Source organism: Coturnix japonica, chromosome 2, assembly GCF_001577835.2.
Source record: "Coturnix japonica isolate 7356 chromosome 2, Coturnix japonica 2.1, whole genome shotgun sequence".
Lineage (NCBI taxonomy): Eukaryota > Metazoa > Chordata > Aves > Galliformes > Phasianidae > Coturnix > Coturnix japonica.
Genome location: NC_029517.1, coordinates 30,448,733 through 30,467,398, shown reverse-complemented (window position 1 = coordinate 30,467,398; position 18,666 = coordinate 30,448,733). Strand labels below are relative to the sequence as shown.

At 39.7% G+C, this 18,666-nt stretch overlaps 1 protein-coding gene across 3 annotated transcripts in view; it reads right to left on the bottom strand.

Annotated features, from left to right (window-relative positions):
• CREB5 (cAMP responsive element binding protein 5) overlaps positions 1 to 18,666 on the bottom strand; it is a 241,078-nt gene that overhangs the window by 197,828 nt on the left and 24,584 nt on the right. For all 3 annotated transcript variants that reach the window (XR_001553120.1, XR_001553121.1, XM_015853850.1), the window contains exons 2-3: positions 6,992 to 7,063; positions 4,224 to 4,317 (exon numbers count right to left, since the gene is read on the bottom strand). Coding sequence is in view for 1 of the 3 variants with exons in the window: in XM_015853850.1 (XP_015709336.1) it covers positions 4,224 to 4,317; positions 6,992 to 7,045 (148 nt within the window). In the remaining 2 variants the exon portion in view is untranslated. The remainder of the gene's footprint in view (positions 1 to 4,223; positions 4,318 to 6,991; positions 7,064 to 18,666) is intronic.

Below are 18,666 nucleotides of genomic sequence, written 5' to 3'. Positions count from 1 at the left end.
GGTCATAAGACCTCAAGTAAGTGACAAGAGTAGAAGAGGAAGAAGTGGGCCCAGGTGCACCTAGCCAAACTACCCTCACAGTAGAGGTCTCCCCATGAACTTTACTGCTAAAAGATTAACTATTTAAAGTGCTGATTGGACTTTCTGTAAGGGTGCACATAACAGGTACAACACATCTTCATCCTCTTCTCAGAGCTTGCTCATGTGAGTTTTAGAAGAAAAAAAGTGCAACTGATAACAATTTCATTGTTAGGTAAAGTGAGGGACAAAGAAGTGAACAAGAAATCAAATGAAATCGTCTTTCCTTACATCCAATCATTTTGCACTCTACTAAATTAATGTCTGGATTAATCTCCCCAAGAAAATCACAATGAGAAAGAGAATAAGTTGATCGAGGATGACATAAATTACCTCACTGGCAGAGGTACATTCACACTGCCTTTAGCAGATATTCTGTCTAGAGATTGTTTATGTTTCTACAGTAGGTTTACCACCAAAAACTCAGAAATAAAACAGTTTCCATACAGGTAAACCTAGCCTCCCCTTCATCTGGTAGCAGCACTTTGAGGAAGACCTTTTCCCCCCACAAAGGTGGTAAGGATTCAGACCCTTCTAAAATTTGATATGTAGAGAATCTCGGTGTCCTTCCCTCCCAATGTTCAGTCCCACACAGCTGTCAGAACTTACCTGGAGGGAACAATCCATCACCAGGCATTAATATTTCAAAAGCAAAAAAGCTTTGACATGCGCAACAAACTACAGAGTTTCAAAGCAATGTAATGTGCAGTTAGCACAACAGCAAAAAGATGACATCTATTTCAGTCAGCCTAACTACAAAGTTTCCTGCAGGGATGACTAACTTAGAAATGTTGCACAAGATATTCCATGTTAACTTTAACAGCTCTCCTTTGGCTAATAAAGCTGGAAGTGGAAACTGTCCATGACTCTTACTACAGCAAGGTTTAAAAAAAATAAAAGAAAATGAACATACAAAGGAACAAGTAACATTACTCATTACTCTTGGTTTTTTTTTCTTTTTTCTTCTCCTGTCTTTTTAAATGATTGTCAAATCGTCCAACAGAAAAAATCGTTTGACTCTAATGAAATGCCTCTTAAGGACCTTCTATCCATTTACACCATTGGAGAACATAAACCTGTTTAATAATGGTAAGGATGACAGAGCACTGAACAGGCTGCTCAGAGAGCGTGTGTAATCTTCTTCTATAGAGACATTCAAAGACCCATCTGGATACCCACCTGTACAGCCCATTGTAGGCTACCTGCTTTAGAAGAGGGGTTGAACTCAATGATCTCTTGAGGTCCTTTCAAACCTCTGCAATTCTGTGATGCTGTGTGATCCTGAATGTACCTGAATTTTTTGAGTTAGTTCAAAACTTGCCAGATACCATAAAATTTGTTCTTCAGTCAGCATCAAAAAAAAAACTGAAATAAATGTGGTGGAGCTAGTTGATAACAAAGTGAGCTCTTTGCTATACACACTAAATGAGTCAGAACAGAATCAATAATTTCAGCCAGGTCATAGAACCTTTTTTATTAAACACTGACTCCACCTACATATCTATCTTTATATATAGCATTTAATTTTAACTCTCACTTGCAAATCAATATTCCAGATCTCAGCAGATTTCACATAAGAAACACGTTCCTACTTCCTGAATCATATTTTGTTTGTTTTCCAAGATGCTGTATAGGTACAAGATCAAGAATCCCTCAATTTTAGTGTCCATTGCCAATAATGGTTCTTATAAGATGTGCTTAGTGTGTACTAAGTACCACTGATATTAGATTAGCCATCAGAATGGGTGATGAACTATGTCCTGAACACAGAAGATAATGTAATGGCTACCTGAAAGCATAGAGCCCATTATTTTTTATGCACTTAATTTCTTACACTTTTTTTTTTCACATTCTTTTTGAAATAATGAATGGAATCTAACACAAAGTAACATGTCAAATGATAGTACACAGTTGTGGGGGGGAAGGGGGAAGAAAAAAAAAGACTCACTTCTAGGCAGCTTAAAAAAAGGAAGGGGGAAAAAAAGAGGCATTATTAACATTGCACCTTGCTTATTATAGGGCAATTGCTGCTGCAGTTCTTTGAAACTACTGATGACAGAAAATTTAAAGAGAAAAAAAAAATGATATCATAAAATAGAATGAGCAAAACTTAAAATAAATAAAGCAGGAGGACGAAGACAAATGTCTAAGAAAAAAAATGCCTGTCTCTTTTTTTCCCATATATCATTAATTTTTCATTATGAAATCTAAGAATAAAACATCTTAAACTTTAAGGTATGTAGATTTCCCCAGGGTTTAGGTGGGTAACGAAGCAAACATTTTTCAATGTCTCTCTGGAGAGAGGAGGTCTGTAGTGCTTCGATACCAAGGACTGCATAATGACTGACAGATTCACCAAAAGAACACAAAAATAAAAGCCATACACTAAAATATCAAGTTGCTGACATATTTCCCATAGTCTCTGTGAACACATACAGCTTTTCACTCTCATTATTATGGAGGATATTCATACACAAAACACAAACAACACATCCCTCAGAAACAGTCTGTAGCCAGAATGGTCACAAAATTCCGCACTTCTACGTACTTAGTTGGCTGTCTGCATATCAAGGGGCCCCACTATTGGTAGCAGCGGTGGAAAGCAGTTCATGCATTTCGCCTTGGAAAGCAATCCATTGGAAGGAGCAAGATCACAAAAGTTACCAAATATAAATGGAACTACTCTACTCAGAGGACCAAATGTACTCCTTAGAACTGCCCCAGAGCAAAACTCTTGCCAAACAAAGTTCTAACAAAACTGAGCACTTTCGCAGACCAAACATGCTCACAGTACAGATGTCTTCAAGCAGTTTCACTGCCAGAGGACACTGTCTTGTGCAAAAGCAGCACTTTCTTACATGTGCTGGCAAACACAGGATTCTGTGGGCACAACTGGTATGCACCTGCTGTACAAGACCTACTCCTCCATGAGCTGAATACTGGTTCTTACTAATCTTAGCCCACTATGGCATCTTCAAGAATAAGAGAGGAAAAAAATAAAATCTATCTGGGATTAGATCTCTGATTTCTCACAGGTATTTTAGTTCCCAGCACAAAATACCAACAAAACAAAATCCAAATCAAATATTTGCAAGCCACTGCTAGTGAACTATAGCTTTCATAACAATTAAGTGTTAAATCCATCAGTGAGGAAGAACCTCTCAATCATGATACAGGAGTACCTGAAATGGCAATAGATGGAGGAATGTTGGTAAGTAGACACTCCTTGACTGTGGTAAGAACAATTAATCTTGAAAAAGCCTATCTCAAACAAGAAATTTTTTTAAAAATATGTTAACATCCATTGCAGTCTTTTTTTACTTCAAAGAATGACAAATTCTAATGATATTATTCATAATCTGTTATGATAGCCCAAGGAATATACAATAGGAGAGTGAATAGGCGAGGAGAGAAATGGCAAGACTAAAGTTAGTTTGACCTTACCTGGCAGTTGTTGAATGTCAGAAAGCAACCAATTTGTGGTTATTCAGACGAGTATAAGAAAACCACTTAAGAAACTAATGGCAGTAATTGTACGCGAGGATAATCCTGCACCAAGTAACCTCTGTGTATGATGGGGGGAAGTGCTGAGAGAGAGGCTTAATTCTAGGGAGAAAGAATACTAGATATTACCCCCTGATTTACCTTTCTTCAGCTGAAGGATTTACAGCTATTTACAGTGGGCAGGCCTTTATAAAGGTAATTCACGTGATGTGGCCTGTTCCAGCTGCTGAAGAGAGCCTGTCAAACTTAAAATAGTGAGTCTTACAGGAACGGCACAAATGCACTTCATTAACACACTCACTGCTGGCTCCCAGGTGACACGCACTTAAGTGCCCATATTTCATTGGCATGTTGACAAGGGAGTCACTGATAGAGCTGCCAGCGTGGCTGAGGTTCAGCAATCTCCTTCCCTCTCTTGCCATACTGGTGGGATGGCATAAGAATGGCAGCCACCTTTTTGTCCAAAGATATACATTGTAGCTTATTTTACCTCTACTTGTTATTTCACTGGAGCTTATTTTTTTAAAAAAGAAAGAAAAAGAACAACCTCAGAGATATTTTGCCACCAGCTCTCCAGTAGAAGTCATACTTTTAACATCATCTGAATAGTTATCTTGACTCTTGAATTCATGTCTTCTTACCTGATAACATATTATCTGTTTTTATTGAAGGAAACTTCAAAGTCATTTCATGTTTGTGCCTGTGAATCATCAGATGATCCTCTGTTGGAAAACGCTGTCAGGCAAACACAGAGAGAGGAAGAAAGAAAAAAAAAAAAAAAAAAGAATTTAATTCTCTAATAAACTTTTGGCATTAGTCAGAATTTTAAAAACAAGAGTTTGAAAGAAATGGATCCTAACAGAAACGTGTCCAAATGGCACAACAGCCATAGTCTATTTGTAAATGCATGTGAGCGTAAGGAAGAAATATCAGTACTCTCCTTAGAAACATATGCAGGATTCACTGGGGTTACAAACAGTGAGGGGTCAAGTATTTGCTTCCAAATGTTGCAAGATCAAGTTTGGGGTTATAAGAGTCTCGGACACGCACTCCACTACCACATCTTTACAAGTCACCACGTGCCTGAGGAACTGTGATAACTGCTATTGTGTATGCTTTTAGCCCATAGCAAATGCAAAGTAATGAGCATATCTTAAATCACTTCCCTGGATTTTTCTGCCTTTGTGTCTTTCTGCAGCCTATCTCCTGAACAGCCATAAAAATGCTCACAAAAGCCAGCTCTTCCCTAGAAGCATTCAGGCAAAATGTTTCTTATTTGTGGAAAACCCATACACTAACATCAAACTATCGGTGCAAAGGTGCTGAGTACCTTACAATTATTGATGCTCCTTTACAGTAATAAATTATCTTCCTCCCTTTTGTCAGGCAGAAGAAGTGCTCTGTTTTGTATGCAATTAATAGGTGTACTAATAGGTTCTGATACCAGAATTTTACAACAAACAGCTCATTTTGATCAGGACAAAGGAGAGAAATCTGGAAGAAATGTTGGAACATTTGAATATATAGTTTGCTAAGTTAAAATTCAGTTAAGTTTCCTTCACTAAGTGCATCTGCAGAACTTCAATGCTAACTACTGTAGTAGTATTAACAGGTTTACTTCAGGACTAGTAAAGACCAAGAGGTGTTTCATCATGGCTTGGGGAAATACATACATACATACATACATACATATATATATACACATATATAGTCTAAGCTATATTACATGTTAAAGGCAGCTTTTTAAAGCAACAGGTACACAGAGACTGTCAAAAACTAGCAATGACACGGTTAAAGTGACTTAAGTCTGCCACAATAGAGTATATATTCTTGGCTAAGTGACTTTGCTTATGGCTATGGTATAAATAGATGCAGTAGAATACACCTTCTGAGACTTTAAGCCCATAGACAAAGCAGTGTAAAGCAATGGAAATAAGTTCCCTGGAAAAAAAAATATATATATATCTTATGATGTAGTCACACCTACACTTACTGCCTTCCCAAACTGCAACCGCATACAACAGAATAATGCCTCTGAGCACCTAAATGAGTTTGTAGCTCCCCTCCACTGACTGAAAACACTTATGTCCACTGATTTGAGTGGAAGTTTGTTCAAGAATTCAATAAAAACTTCAACTTTGACCATAAGACTCAGATATTATTATTCTATTTCTGTGACAGGATAGTCCAGTGGGAGCTTAACTCTGCCTGTGGAGGGCCTTGGTCAGAGGGACAATCAGAATGATGCACTCCAGCATCTATAGAAAGGTTCCCACTTAGAGAAACAGCAAAGCTGCTCAGCCTTCATTCAAAGGATCTCAGAATTCTCCTTTTTCTTAGTTCAGCTGCTGACAGAAATGCCTACATTCTGGTAATACTCACATAGTACTTTGTTAGCCCATTGTTTCACCCCAAGAACCTATGGGATTGTAAAAATATGAGCCAGCTGAAAACCTTCAACATAGAGGGAAATATTACCCTCATTAAGAGAGGAGGAATCTGAGAAATGGTAAGCTAAATCACTTAAAACAGATGCATGCAGGAAGCCTGTAGCAAAAGCACAAAATATGTCCTTGCCTCAAAAGTTTTTCCTGCAAGCTCTTCACTAAACCAATTAGGATGGGAAGTGCCACACATGGAACTTCCCTTGGCACTGAACAGGAAGAGATGATGGTATTGGTTCTGCAGAAGAAATCTGTAAGTCAAATTAAACAACTCCGCAGTTTAAATCCTTGTCACTTCAGGTTGTTGGGATTTTTGTTGTATTTTGTGAGGTTTTTTTGGTAAAACATCTCAAGTTACAGGTCAGATTATATCCTCAGAAGCACATGGCAGGTTGCCAGTCAACAGGAATCCCACACGTGCATCCTGGGGCAGAATTCATCTATAGGCTGCATTTTCAATTGAGAATATTTAGTAGAGTAAATCTCTCCAAGATTAAAAAAGAAAAAAAGGAAAAGGAAAAAAAAAAGATAGTGTTGTATTTAAGTATTTAAAAACATCAGGAGAAATTCAATATTAATATAGTATCAAAATAGTAAGAAACATAACATATTGCATCCTACATACAAGCAGGAAAAAGACAAATGCATGTCACTTAGTGTGTCCCCACATACTAACCATTAAGGAATTTGCAGTAGCTGGCTTGAAAAATTAGGGGACAAGGGAAGGCACAGAAGAAGCTTGAGAAGCATTCTACCAACTCATTCTTAAATGGATGTTATGTCTACCTTAAATATTTTTTAGTAACATCATGTGGAGCAAGGAAGGAATTGAGGGGCAGGAAGGACTTTTTTAAAAAAAAAACAACCTACATTATTATTAGACAAGTGCTAATATATCAGGAGGCATTATGCAAGCCAGAGCTAGTGCTGAGGACTCAATTAATATCACCGCTGACTCCACTCACCTGTGAGCAGCCTGGGGCACTGCAGACAAAAGGCCTCTCCTGCTCCAAGTTCATCTTTGATTCCTCATAAATCTACATGTTAAAAGGGGGAAGGGGAAAGAAAGGGAACCTATGAATATAAGCATTCTAAATATCACGAATATATGCAACATGCAATCTTCACAGTTTTTTTTTTTAATTTCAAAATCCCCCCCTCCCCCCCAGAGAAAAAAGCAGAGCAAAGTTTCATCCTTACAGTACTGCATTTGCTAATACTTAGCAGGCTCCCTAAGTCTAAGCTCTAATTACTCCTTCCTGAGCATACATTTTCTCTGAAGAAAGAAAAGAATGTCCATTAGGCTTTAGCAGCAGAAATCCCACCTCAGAGAAAAAGCATATGTTCAATGTTGTTATTAGATAAGACCGTGTCTGCTCAGAAATATCTCGAATTAAAGGTTTTTACCTTTCCTTCTTCAGTTCCTCCTGAACAACATTAAAACCAGACGTCTAGGTTATTTCTGAGAAAGAGCCCACTTTTTGAAGTTCTTTGTCCATATTGTTCCATATTAATAACTTAAATATATTATATTCAGGCTATGGATATGAACCAGACTAAGATGCATCAACACCTTTAAAAAGATCAACTAGATCCTAAGGAGCTCCAGAAGCTTTGACTAAAACTACAACTTCACCATAGCAGTCACAGCCCCATAATTAAGCTCCAAAGCTCCTGGGTCTTAAGTAAACATGGCAAGAGGAAAGCGTTTGCCCTCAGAAGGCAGCAAGGCGGCTGATTTGGGTCAATATTCCCAGTGTGGCCCTGACCAGCATGAGCAAAAATCATTTGTTAGTAACAGCCTAGGACTTAAAATAAACAAATTTCTTCTTGCTGAATCTTTGGAGCCTGTTGTTACAATTGGCACTATGATTTGGAAATAGCTGACCCACCTTAGAGCACCATCTATGACTTTGGCTTTAAATCCCTTAAAATTCAGTCTCACCATAACCCCACTGACACAAATATTACAGTTGTGTTTGTGTGAATCTCTCATAGAACAAAAATGAGTATCTTAATAGAGAAGCAGAAATTGATCCTAAAGCCACAAGAATATACCATACAAGTACTAAAATTAGTCTATTTTGCCATCAATCTCTAAAATCAGTGTGTCACTTCTGGTTACCAGGAATATTTTAACCACACTTATTATTACGTAGACGTTATTTCCAAGAGCAAATAACAAAGGTACTGTTAACTCAAACATCAGCCCAGACCTGTAATTACAGTGATTATCTTCAGTAATGTAAGTTTTCTGTAGCAACAAAACTTTTGGATGATAACTATTTCTTTTTTATTATAGTTTACTCCAATGGACAGCATTGGACTGAGAGTATATTTCCTACCTACGCCCAAAAGAAAAGAAAAGAAAGTCAACAGAGCTTCCTTTACCACCTCCACTGACTCCCAGTCCAGTTTCATTTCACCTTTAACCTCTGCAAGGATCCTGCCCCTCAAGGTTCTGATTAGCACCAACTGGTTTTCTTGATACAAACATCTCCACCAAAACGTGGCCTGAGACAGACAATTCATTGAACCAAATACAGTCAGGTGGTAAGGAAGACCCCAGCTCAGCTATCCAGCTAGAACTGAAATAGCTACAGTTGTACCTGATTTACTCCCTCAAGATTATTCATATCCTGTTTTGATTTAACTTACATCTCTGTTAAACTGAAATAGGACACTCATAATCAGAAATGAAAGAGCGTGTTTACATCAAGACTTACACTAAAATAACTTAAAGTGTAAAATTACTTCTAATTTTGGCTATTTCAGTTCCAGTCCATGCATAGACAGGCTCTTCAGAGGTGAAGCAATAAAAATTCTCAGAATTAATGCTATCCTGCCGGACAGAAACAGCCAGCAGAGAGATAACTGACTAAACAAACAAACCCCCACAAAAACAAAAACAAAACCCCCAGCTAGTTTGATTTTTAAATCCACCTCTATTTATGGTATGTGACCCTGCAATGTTGTCTTTCCTAAAGACCTTTTCACAGAATAAAAAGGGAAAAAAAGCCTTTATCTGAGATCTCAATTACTCCTGCAACTGAAGCTCTGCCAAATGTTTATGTTACCTCTTCCTCCCCTCCTCAGGGGACAGTGACAACTGCATTTTCAATAGCAGAACAATGGATGGTACTCAGTTAGAGAAAACAGAGAGCAACAATTCTGGTCCCATGCGTCCAACTGAATTTTAATATGTTGGCATAAATTATTTGGATTTTGTTTTCTAATTGAGTACTGAACACATAAGACTTCTTTGCTCTCTCTGAGCACTGCGATTTAATCCCTAAATCCATAAATTTATACAACTGTATAATTACCAGGGTTATCTAGGTAGACAACACGGGGCAAGCACCAAAGTAGTACGCATGGTGCACATCAGCATCTGGAGTGTTGGAACTGACTGAGGGAAACATGGACTTGGATTTTATTCTCAGTACTTCAAGAAGGTGTCGGGTCCAACATCAAGTAATTTTTTACCACAAAGGTATGAGCAATTGCTGGTTCCCCAGAACCACTCTTTGCAGACTATTTTAGAGGCTAATGTTAAGAAAACTAAATAAATAATCCAGAATGGCCCTATCATGTATGCCCTCCGGGATACTGCCTCGTGTGACTTGACCCATAAAAGAAGTTATCAGATGCCCTCAAGTCAAGTTGCACTACGCAGAATTCATATCTAACACCATCGCTGTGGTTGTGGCTGTAATTACGTTGACTCACTTAGAAGAGTAAATGAGTGAAAGAAGCTGCCTGCTGCCTCTAGAGAAAGTGTGCAGGGCCACACAACCCAAGTCCCCTTCTGTACAGCCTGTGCAGGTGGTTCAGCATGCACGAAGGAAATCACACAACCAATGGCAACATATCTACTGCACCTAATAAAAATAAATCACAGCAACCTTTCCATCTAAATTAAGGCGCTTATTAACCTTTAGGGTCTTAAATATTCAAGTTACACTCACGCACCTTTCACAGTACTACACATGACTGCCACAGTGAAAGCACACAAAGAATATCAGGCAAATCTGTGATGACTGAAAGGTTAAGAATTGCTCTGCCTTATTTGTATTCATTTATTGATAACAGCCTATCGCAACTGCATGGCCTCTTCAAAGAGATATATAAGAGTTACAAACATAAGTGAGCAATAATGTTGATTTGTCTGCATTAGTCCTGGTGTTATTAACAATAGATATGAATGCTTAATGCAGCAGAAAAGGGGGCTGAATTTTAATAGAGATGTTAACAACATCTGTCAGCATTTATTGCCCTATTGTGACCATGTAAAGAGCCTTATTGGCTGAATATAGAAGTGAGGAAATCTGCTACACTGTTGTAGCCTGCCACTCTTCTGAAATATCACCCTGCTCAGAAGCAGCTAAGGTATTCCAGCTATAAAATACATAAACAAAAATATAGAAGAAACATAGAAAGATTCCTCCAAGCTATGCCACATGTAGGAGAAAGTAAGAACTGCAGCAAGCCAACATGTTTTTCTATTGCTTGATTTCTGCATAAGATGCTTCTAAAAATTTTTTTATTGTAAATGATAAAACTGAAGCCTGCAGTGAGGCATATGAGAAGAAAGAAATATAAAGCAAACAGAAGAAACAAAACCACTCTCGGAGCACAGCAACAAGTTAGATCCCCTCCCAGCAGCATCCAGGGGAAGCACCCCGTGCCCTTACGCTCTTCAAGCAGAACCACACAACCATCCCTTTTAGATCAGAAAAATACTTCTAACAATGGATGCCAAGAAAACACAGTCCTTTCTGACTCCCTCTCCCCCCTTTTTAAACTCAGCAGTAATCTTATTGCCTTACTGGTAAAAACATCAAGCAGGCTTGTTTCCTGTTTCAATGTTATTCTTGAAGTGGGCTGCAGTAAGAGTCTGATTTTCATTGGGCTATTATTATTTGCAGCTGTGCGACCTTTTTAACCCTCTTTTAAAAGTGACATTTCAGCCTCCAACCTCAAGCTGTCTAAACGTTGCAAGGTTTTCAGTCCTCTGATTAACAGTGAAAAAGAACCGGTGGGGAGGTGTACTACCATGTGCCTGGTACAGGTCAGAGCACCAATCCTGTCATTTGCACGAGTGAGTAATTATGCTCATATGAGCAACCTGTTTGTTGAAATTAATCACCTGGGCACGTTTGCAGGACAGGTTTCTTCAGGCTGCTGTGACCCAGGTCACTGAAATTGCTAAACACAAGCACAAAATCTGCAGCAACTATGCAGAGACATGAGCGATAAATGAAGCATCACCTATTTCTTAGGGTCATGGCCACAATGTACAAGAAGTGAGAGGAGATGTAGTTATAGTGCACTTGTGAATATCAAAGAACGCCATCGATGTATGCAGCATTTTAAAATGCTAGTGGCAGCTCATCAGCACAGGACTATTTACAGATAATTACAGGGTTATTGCAAATGCTATTATGACCTGTTGGTTTTGGAAGGGTAGCACGTGCAGGGTTAATGCCTACAGTTGTTCCCAGTATGCCCCTGCATGAGCAAAGCAAAGTTAAGTATCGTTGTGCTGAAACGGTGCATGGTGTTTTCATCTTTGTGGAGCGCCCGGTGGAAGTGCTTGTTTTTGAGGCTAGCATCATGCTTTCCACATGCACACATACAGGGCTCATTATCACGGCCCTGCCCGCTCCAGCTGCTACAACAGAGGGTCTGTCAGCATTTCCATTAGAACCCCCCCCTCCCCTCCAGTTTCAGGATTAAAGCATTTCCAAATGGTTCTGGATGCTGGAAAGTAATTTGTGTCTGGAGTCCCCAAGAAGGCCTTTAATGTGATACACATTTGAGCTGGGGCTTGAGCCTTCACTGGTACTCCAGTGAAGTCTTTGTCATTACATTTATGACATTTATATGTGGAAAAACACTCAGCTTGGGCCTTTATTCATTTGTTTTAAAAGAGGAGAGCCCCATAAATCTTCAGGCAGAATGGAGTGCTCTCAAAAAGTGGTTGATGTGTGAATTGCCTCAACAGCGAGTGGCATTGGGTTCCATCCCCATGGCTGGCAGCAGAGATCACCGTCCACGTGGCACAGGGTGCCTTGCTGGTACAGATGTCCCCTGCCACCTGTGCTGGCCAGCAGTATACTTCAGGATCAGCTTAAAACATACTATCAAAAAGACTGCATTTTCATACTTGCCAAACATCCTATTCTTTTAAAAGACTTCCTCAGTTTGTTTACTGCCTGTATGAACAAAACCCAGTTCTGGGAAGGTTCTCAAACAGTCTAAAGGCTTTCCCCATCTCTCTCTCTTCCAGGTATACCCATCTGTCTCCAGATCAACAGAGGCAGAAGTGTTCTCACTTCCCCACTCAGCATTTGGCCACTGTAAAACAGTTTCTGTAATCAAGGAAAACCAAATAACTGTCTCTTGCAGATCTACTTTCTTCTAAAGAAAGGGGGAAGAAATAGAGCTGAGGGTAACCAAGCAGAAAAGGGAAACAAAGATAGGAAGTTTCCAAAGGGAGGAAGAATGAAGTTTGGAAAACTCAAGAGACAAAGAACAGGAAAACTAGGTGAAAGCAGCGCCCCAAAGGAGCAGAGGACAAGGAGCCACAAGTGGAAATGAGGTGGAGGAAGATAGTGGAAATGAGGCCTGCAGACCTCTGGGTACAGAACAAAGGAAAGAGGAAGAAAGTCAAAGGATACTTTTGAAAAATAAACTCAAAATAGAGAGTAGATGGCCTGCTGTCTTCCCATGTAACAGAAGTTAGAGCCCAAGACTTTATTTCAACCAATCAAGACAGGAACATTTGGTAGAGGGCACAACTTGTCCTCAGTACTGGATGAGCACAAGTTCAGATTATCAGTACTCATTTCCTAGGCTCTCCACATCAGTATGTGAAATCCAGCGTGGATTTTCTTGGTGTAGAGGATTCGCTGTTTTATGGAAATAACCATGAGGTTATTAAGCACAAGCAATAGAAGACAAAATAAAAGGAAATAGGAAAACAAAGGCAGAGAGCAAATTTTAAAAAAAGCTCTTGAAAGTTCATGAAAGTTATCTCAGCACAGAAGTATTCTATAGGGGAAATCAGATCTTTATAGGGAAAGATACCTATTACTTCAACTCTGGAAAAGCACTTCTAGGAATATTATGGTTCTTTTACACCCTGCAACTGACCATGTAGGGACTGCCTCCCCTGGAAGCTTTCCAGGCTTGTAGCTTTGCAACTGTCCCCCACTGATGTCATTTGCAGAACAGCCGTAATACCTGCTTTCCCTCGTTACAAGTTTGAAACAGCACAAGACCTGACTGCAACCTTGCTGACAATGCAGAGGTTTGCTTCACAGCACATGCAGCAGCAGCAACACAGGCTGTAGCAATATAACCACAAACACAGGCAATGCAAGGAAAAGTCACTATTTGACAGTGAACATTTCACACACTGGCAGACAGAAACGACACTTGTATCACTGCTCCATTTTACCTATAATTAGTTTTTTTGCAATCTTCTTTGCTGCTGGAAAAGCCCAAACCTGCTAAGTAAAACCAAAATCTGCGTCTAGAGATTCAACATGCCAAATGTTAAGGAGAATGTCAAGTGTCTATGGCTAGTTGATTTCATGTTTATCCCAACATGAATAACTATCCCATTAGGTATTCAACGTAAGTGCTTACACTAGAAGATTTAAACTGCTGTGGGTCTTGGGATAATAAAAAGAGAGAAAGGGATAAAGGGAGGGAGAAAGGAAGGCAAAAAGGGAGAGAGAAAGGAAGAGAGAAAGGAAGGGAGAAAGAGAAAATCTATCTTAGAGAAGGATTCAAAAAGACACCTTAAATAGTCTGAAGAAAGCTCTATGATCTCAAAGAGTCAATCAATCTTTGACTGGTTGTTCAGAGTGGTGATAATATCTCTGTCTACATAAGTCACCGTCCATCTCAAATTGTTCTGCACAAAGAGAGGTGGGAAGAACTGCAAAAAACTACACTAACAGCTGTGGCAGGAATCTTGCTTCAAGAGACAGACACTAAGAGCTAGTGTTTTAAAGGAAAAATGTATTTGCTCTGTTCTTTCTTTATGAGCAAGTCTTGGCTTCTCCCTGTTTGGGACACAGTCCCTTGGGGCACAGAACATGCACATAGAAGTTAAAACCACCATTAACTGAAATCAATATTTACCAGCAAACACAAGATTTAAAGGAGAAGATACATGCAGAGAACTCCATTCCAGACTCTTACAGACATTATTAACACAGATCCAATTGCACCTGCTCTCTCATTACTAGGTTTTCAGAGGGTTACACACTTAACACCACTGCAATGCAATATGTGATGCCCTAGTGAGTTACTAATCACTAAGTACAGGATGCTTAGAATTGTATCTACAGCTATTTGCCAGGAAAAGGGAAAAAAGACAGAAAACGCATGGCTTGTCAGTCTGCCCCAATTTTCACTCATCTCCCAAAGGTTAATAGTGTTAAGTGAGGTGGGTCCTCTATCTTCTGCAAACCCTTTCACAAGCACGGCATCATTCCCAGAGCTGTGGAAGCTGCTATGCTTCTTGTCAGTAGTTCTTATGCCAAGAGCTTTATCGTGGGTGTATGAAAGGAAAACAAAGAGTCTCCAGATCATCTTCACAAGTTAAGATGGTTTATCATGCCTATTGCTGTGAAGTAAAAAAAAATAAAATATTTAAAAAATTAAAAGAAAACACCACACACAACGACTTCAAGGAAAAAATCGAGAGCTATGTACTGGAGAAGATCTACAGGAAGCCTATGAAGGGCAGAAAAGGCAACTGCAACTTTGGCAAGAAATGAAGCCCATGAAATGGAGGGTGTCAATGATGAACTCCCAGTAACATCTGGCAAATAAGCTAATCTTTTGGGACTTTCCGATGTTGGCAGATAAGCATGTTGTCTGTCCCTTCAAAGGCTGACCTCATTTCTATCCTTGGGTTAATGGCATGCAAAGCTCCATGCTACAGTTACTTTTTTCACTCTTTCCCCCTCGCTCCCCCTCCTCCCTTCCCACCCCCAACAGTTATTATTAAACACCAAGCAACTTTGCCTATTGTTATAGTTTGCATACAATTTAATTAAGAGTTTTCCCTCCAGGAATAATATTGACTGAGGGTTTTGAAGGGTTGTTTTGTTTTTTAAGTGTACTGTAACTGCAGTATGCTAATTGCTTTGGTTTATGATACGCAAATAGATAAAAGAATTCACCTACCTTGCATGCAAATAAACACTTGGACTTCCAAAGGGAAGGAAGAAAAAAAGAAAGCATAAAAGACATCCTGGGGGAAACAATAACACAAAGCTGCTTAGCTGACTTTCATACCAGAAGCAGTTAGGGGCTTCAAGATGGGCTTTGAAAATTCAGCCAGCCCAAATTCCCTTTCCATTTTATTATATAAAATAATCCTTAAACTAGAACTCTGTAAACCAACTTTCTACATTTTATAGATACAATTTTGCAATTCTGTGTACTTAAAATAATTTGAAATTAAGATCAATCTTGCTATTTTACTACTTTTTTTTTTTTTTTTTTGGCTTCATAACTAACACACAGGACAACTTAAGACTTTCATTACACAGAAAAATGAGGCCATTAATAACTCTGCTACAAGCCATTAATTATTAACTTTCACCCTTTTATAATTAAATTTTGTAAAGATTTTTTTTTATAGTTGTGAACTTCTCTTTCTTCAAAATGACCAGAATTCCTGAATCAAGCCTCAGCATTCACTGTTCTTAGTGAAAGATAAAATCCTCTGGGGTAACAAATCTCTGCTGGGAACACTGGCAGCTCACACGTCCCCTCAGGCAGCACTCAGCACAAGAAAGTCATAGACATTAAAAACTGAAAACTCTTCAGCCCTAGCCATCAAGGGCAAGCTGATCTGCAGCACTTCAAACTACAAATGTGCAGAACTACTAGTGGAAATCTCCACTACACAACCCTTATCTTCAGACACTCTTAGTTTCTCACCATCCTGTAACAAGATTTACTGACAGCAGCCTAACGACCAATTTCAGCTGAGTTTCATTTGGATTTAGGCTCTTCTGTGTGTTTTTATGAACACAAAGATGGAGTCATCCTACTGTTAAAATAAGAGTTTTTGAATTTTGGAATCAAGTTTAAAAGCTCTTTCCACTTCATCCTCATGTAGCACAACACAACTAGACTTTAAAAGGGCCATAAGGAGTAAGATTTTCTCAATCTTATCAGCAGCTTAGAAAAAAATATATACTCAAAGAAGTTGCAGATATTAAAGTGAGAGCTCCTGTATTCCTGTGGCCCTGTTACAGGTTACAACCAGCTCCTCCTTCAGACTAGAGGCTTTCACCCCTCCAAAACAGCTATAACTATGGACCAAAAGTGCAGCTTCAAAAAGTTACAGCCCTTTTTGAGGCCAGGCATTTTAGTCTATATCTGCTGGAGAACCTGAAGGTACACCAGCAGTTGTGGGATGTGTGCACTGCAAGTATCGCCAACAAATTAGGATCTGCTGCAGATACCATCAACAAATTGGGCCCTTCGTGGCTTGTTCAGGATCTTATCGAGGCGGCATTGCCCAACCACCACTGTATGAAACACATTTTGCTTCCTGACAAGGATCACTCTCATTAGGGAGCCAGGAGCTGGACACCTGCCCAGCATCCTCCTCGTGGAGGAGCTTAGTGGCGTACGCGGGACATCTGAGGCTGGAACAGTGGCCCCAACACAGCACCCTGCAGTCCCCAGGGAGCTGCACATTTCACCAGGAAGGGAAGCCATGCTCATCTTTGACTGCTTTTGAAGTGTTGTGAAAGCAGGAGCCATCACCAAGGCCTGGAGCCAGAAGAAGTGAGCCATCTACAGTGGTGGCTCTGAAACCTCAGCCACACTGATGCTCTTCTCCCACCTGTGGGATGTACCCTGGTAATTCATGTATATGACCAGGAGAAAGAGAGAAGACAGCCCACAGACTGCTTGGCAGACATCCCAAACAAACAAACAAACAAAAAAGCGGGGCTTTGAGCTGCTCCTTCTTCCCACAGACCCTCCAGTCTGGGTCTGGTGTCCACCCCAAAAGTTCCTGAAACCCTTGGGTCAGGACTGGATCTGAGATAGGGGTTACCACTGAAGAGGGTCTAAATGAGGTCTCTGAAGACTTTTTCTCATGTGTCTGCCTCCCCTGAGCACAGAATCAGTGATCCCAACCTTCCCCAGCATTTGGGTGAAAAGGAAAAGCATCCAGAGGTACTCGCAAGGTGTTCACGCCTCCTAGCCTGTGACACAAGCTGCACCCTGCAGTACATCTGCTGTGTGAAAGTGAGAAATGACAACCTGCCTGTATCATGCTCCCAAACGGCAGTTCAAGCAGCAGCATCTCAGAGAAGCCCCAAGACAAGCAGGGATGTGACCATGCTCTACAGAATCACCTGAGCAGCACCTGCCAGCAGGCAAGTGCACATGCAAACAGTGGGGAATGCTCCTGATATTTCTTTCCATCCAAAAGGACTGCACGTACATCTCAGGATGAAACTCTCCAGAACCCATCTTGAAAAAGACTTCCACACTGCATTAAAAAAAGCATCTTTTCTGGCTGGTGGATTATTGCCTCCATTAAGGAGGCAGTGCATCAAGATGAAACAATTCCCAGCCACTAATTTCTGGCAGTGACCAATCCACAACTTCAAACAAGAATACTACAATCCAGCAGACATGAAAAAATATGGCTTTCCAAAAAAGAAGGAGGCAAAGGAAGGAGTAATTCTCCATAGGCTGTACATTCACAATCTGCGAACAACTCACAGCAACTTGTAACATGCTGCAAGTGTAAAGCGGTGAAATTCAAACATCCCTAAAAACCACAGATTTGTAACTTGCGCTTATGTAAATACACAGCTTTCAAGCCTCAGCCATCTTGGCCATAGCTCTTCTGGGAAAAATGAAAAAATCTTGGCTGAGGTTTCCATGAGCAAGTAGTGATACTGACTGCCTCCAGTTTTTAGGTGTCCAATCAGAAATACTTTAAAAGGACTTCAATTTCAAGCCATGCTGCACACGCCTTCTTTGCATCATATCCCTTTAGGGAATATTTATCTTAAAAAGCAAGCAAATAAGGAAAAGTCAGACACATGCACATTATTCCGCTCATTCTTCTCTCAGGATTCTCACCTACACAGATGTAATATTGTTTTGAAATTACAGGCAAGAAGATAAAGAGGACAAATTTGAAGTGTGAATTTTTTAAACAGAGTCTGGAGATGCCCCAGATCTCACTAACCGCAGTGACCTTTAAGTGCGTTAGACCCGTGGCCTCTTCTTTAAAATCCCAGCTGACTCGATATAACCCAAGCCATGCAAAGTTGATGGAAAAGACAGGACATAAACACATATGTATTTATATCCACAGTGTACTTTGTAACTACAAGGTCATTCTTTTGGGACTGGACGGCATAGACGGATCCTGATTTTTGCATTTTTAATTAATACAATTTATCTCATTTTCAATTACTGAGAAGAGAGTTATGAATAATGAAATCTTTGTATGAGAAGTTAGATCTTTTTTTTATAAAAAAAAAAAAAGCTATCTCAACATATAACTGACAGTTTCTAAAATGAGTATTTCTTACATAAGCTGTTTGGATCGTCTAGTAAGCATATGAAT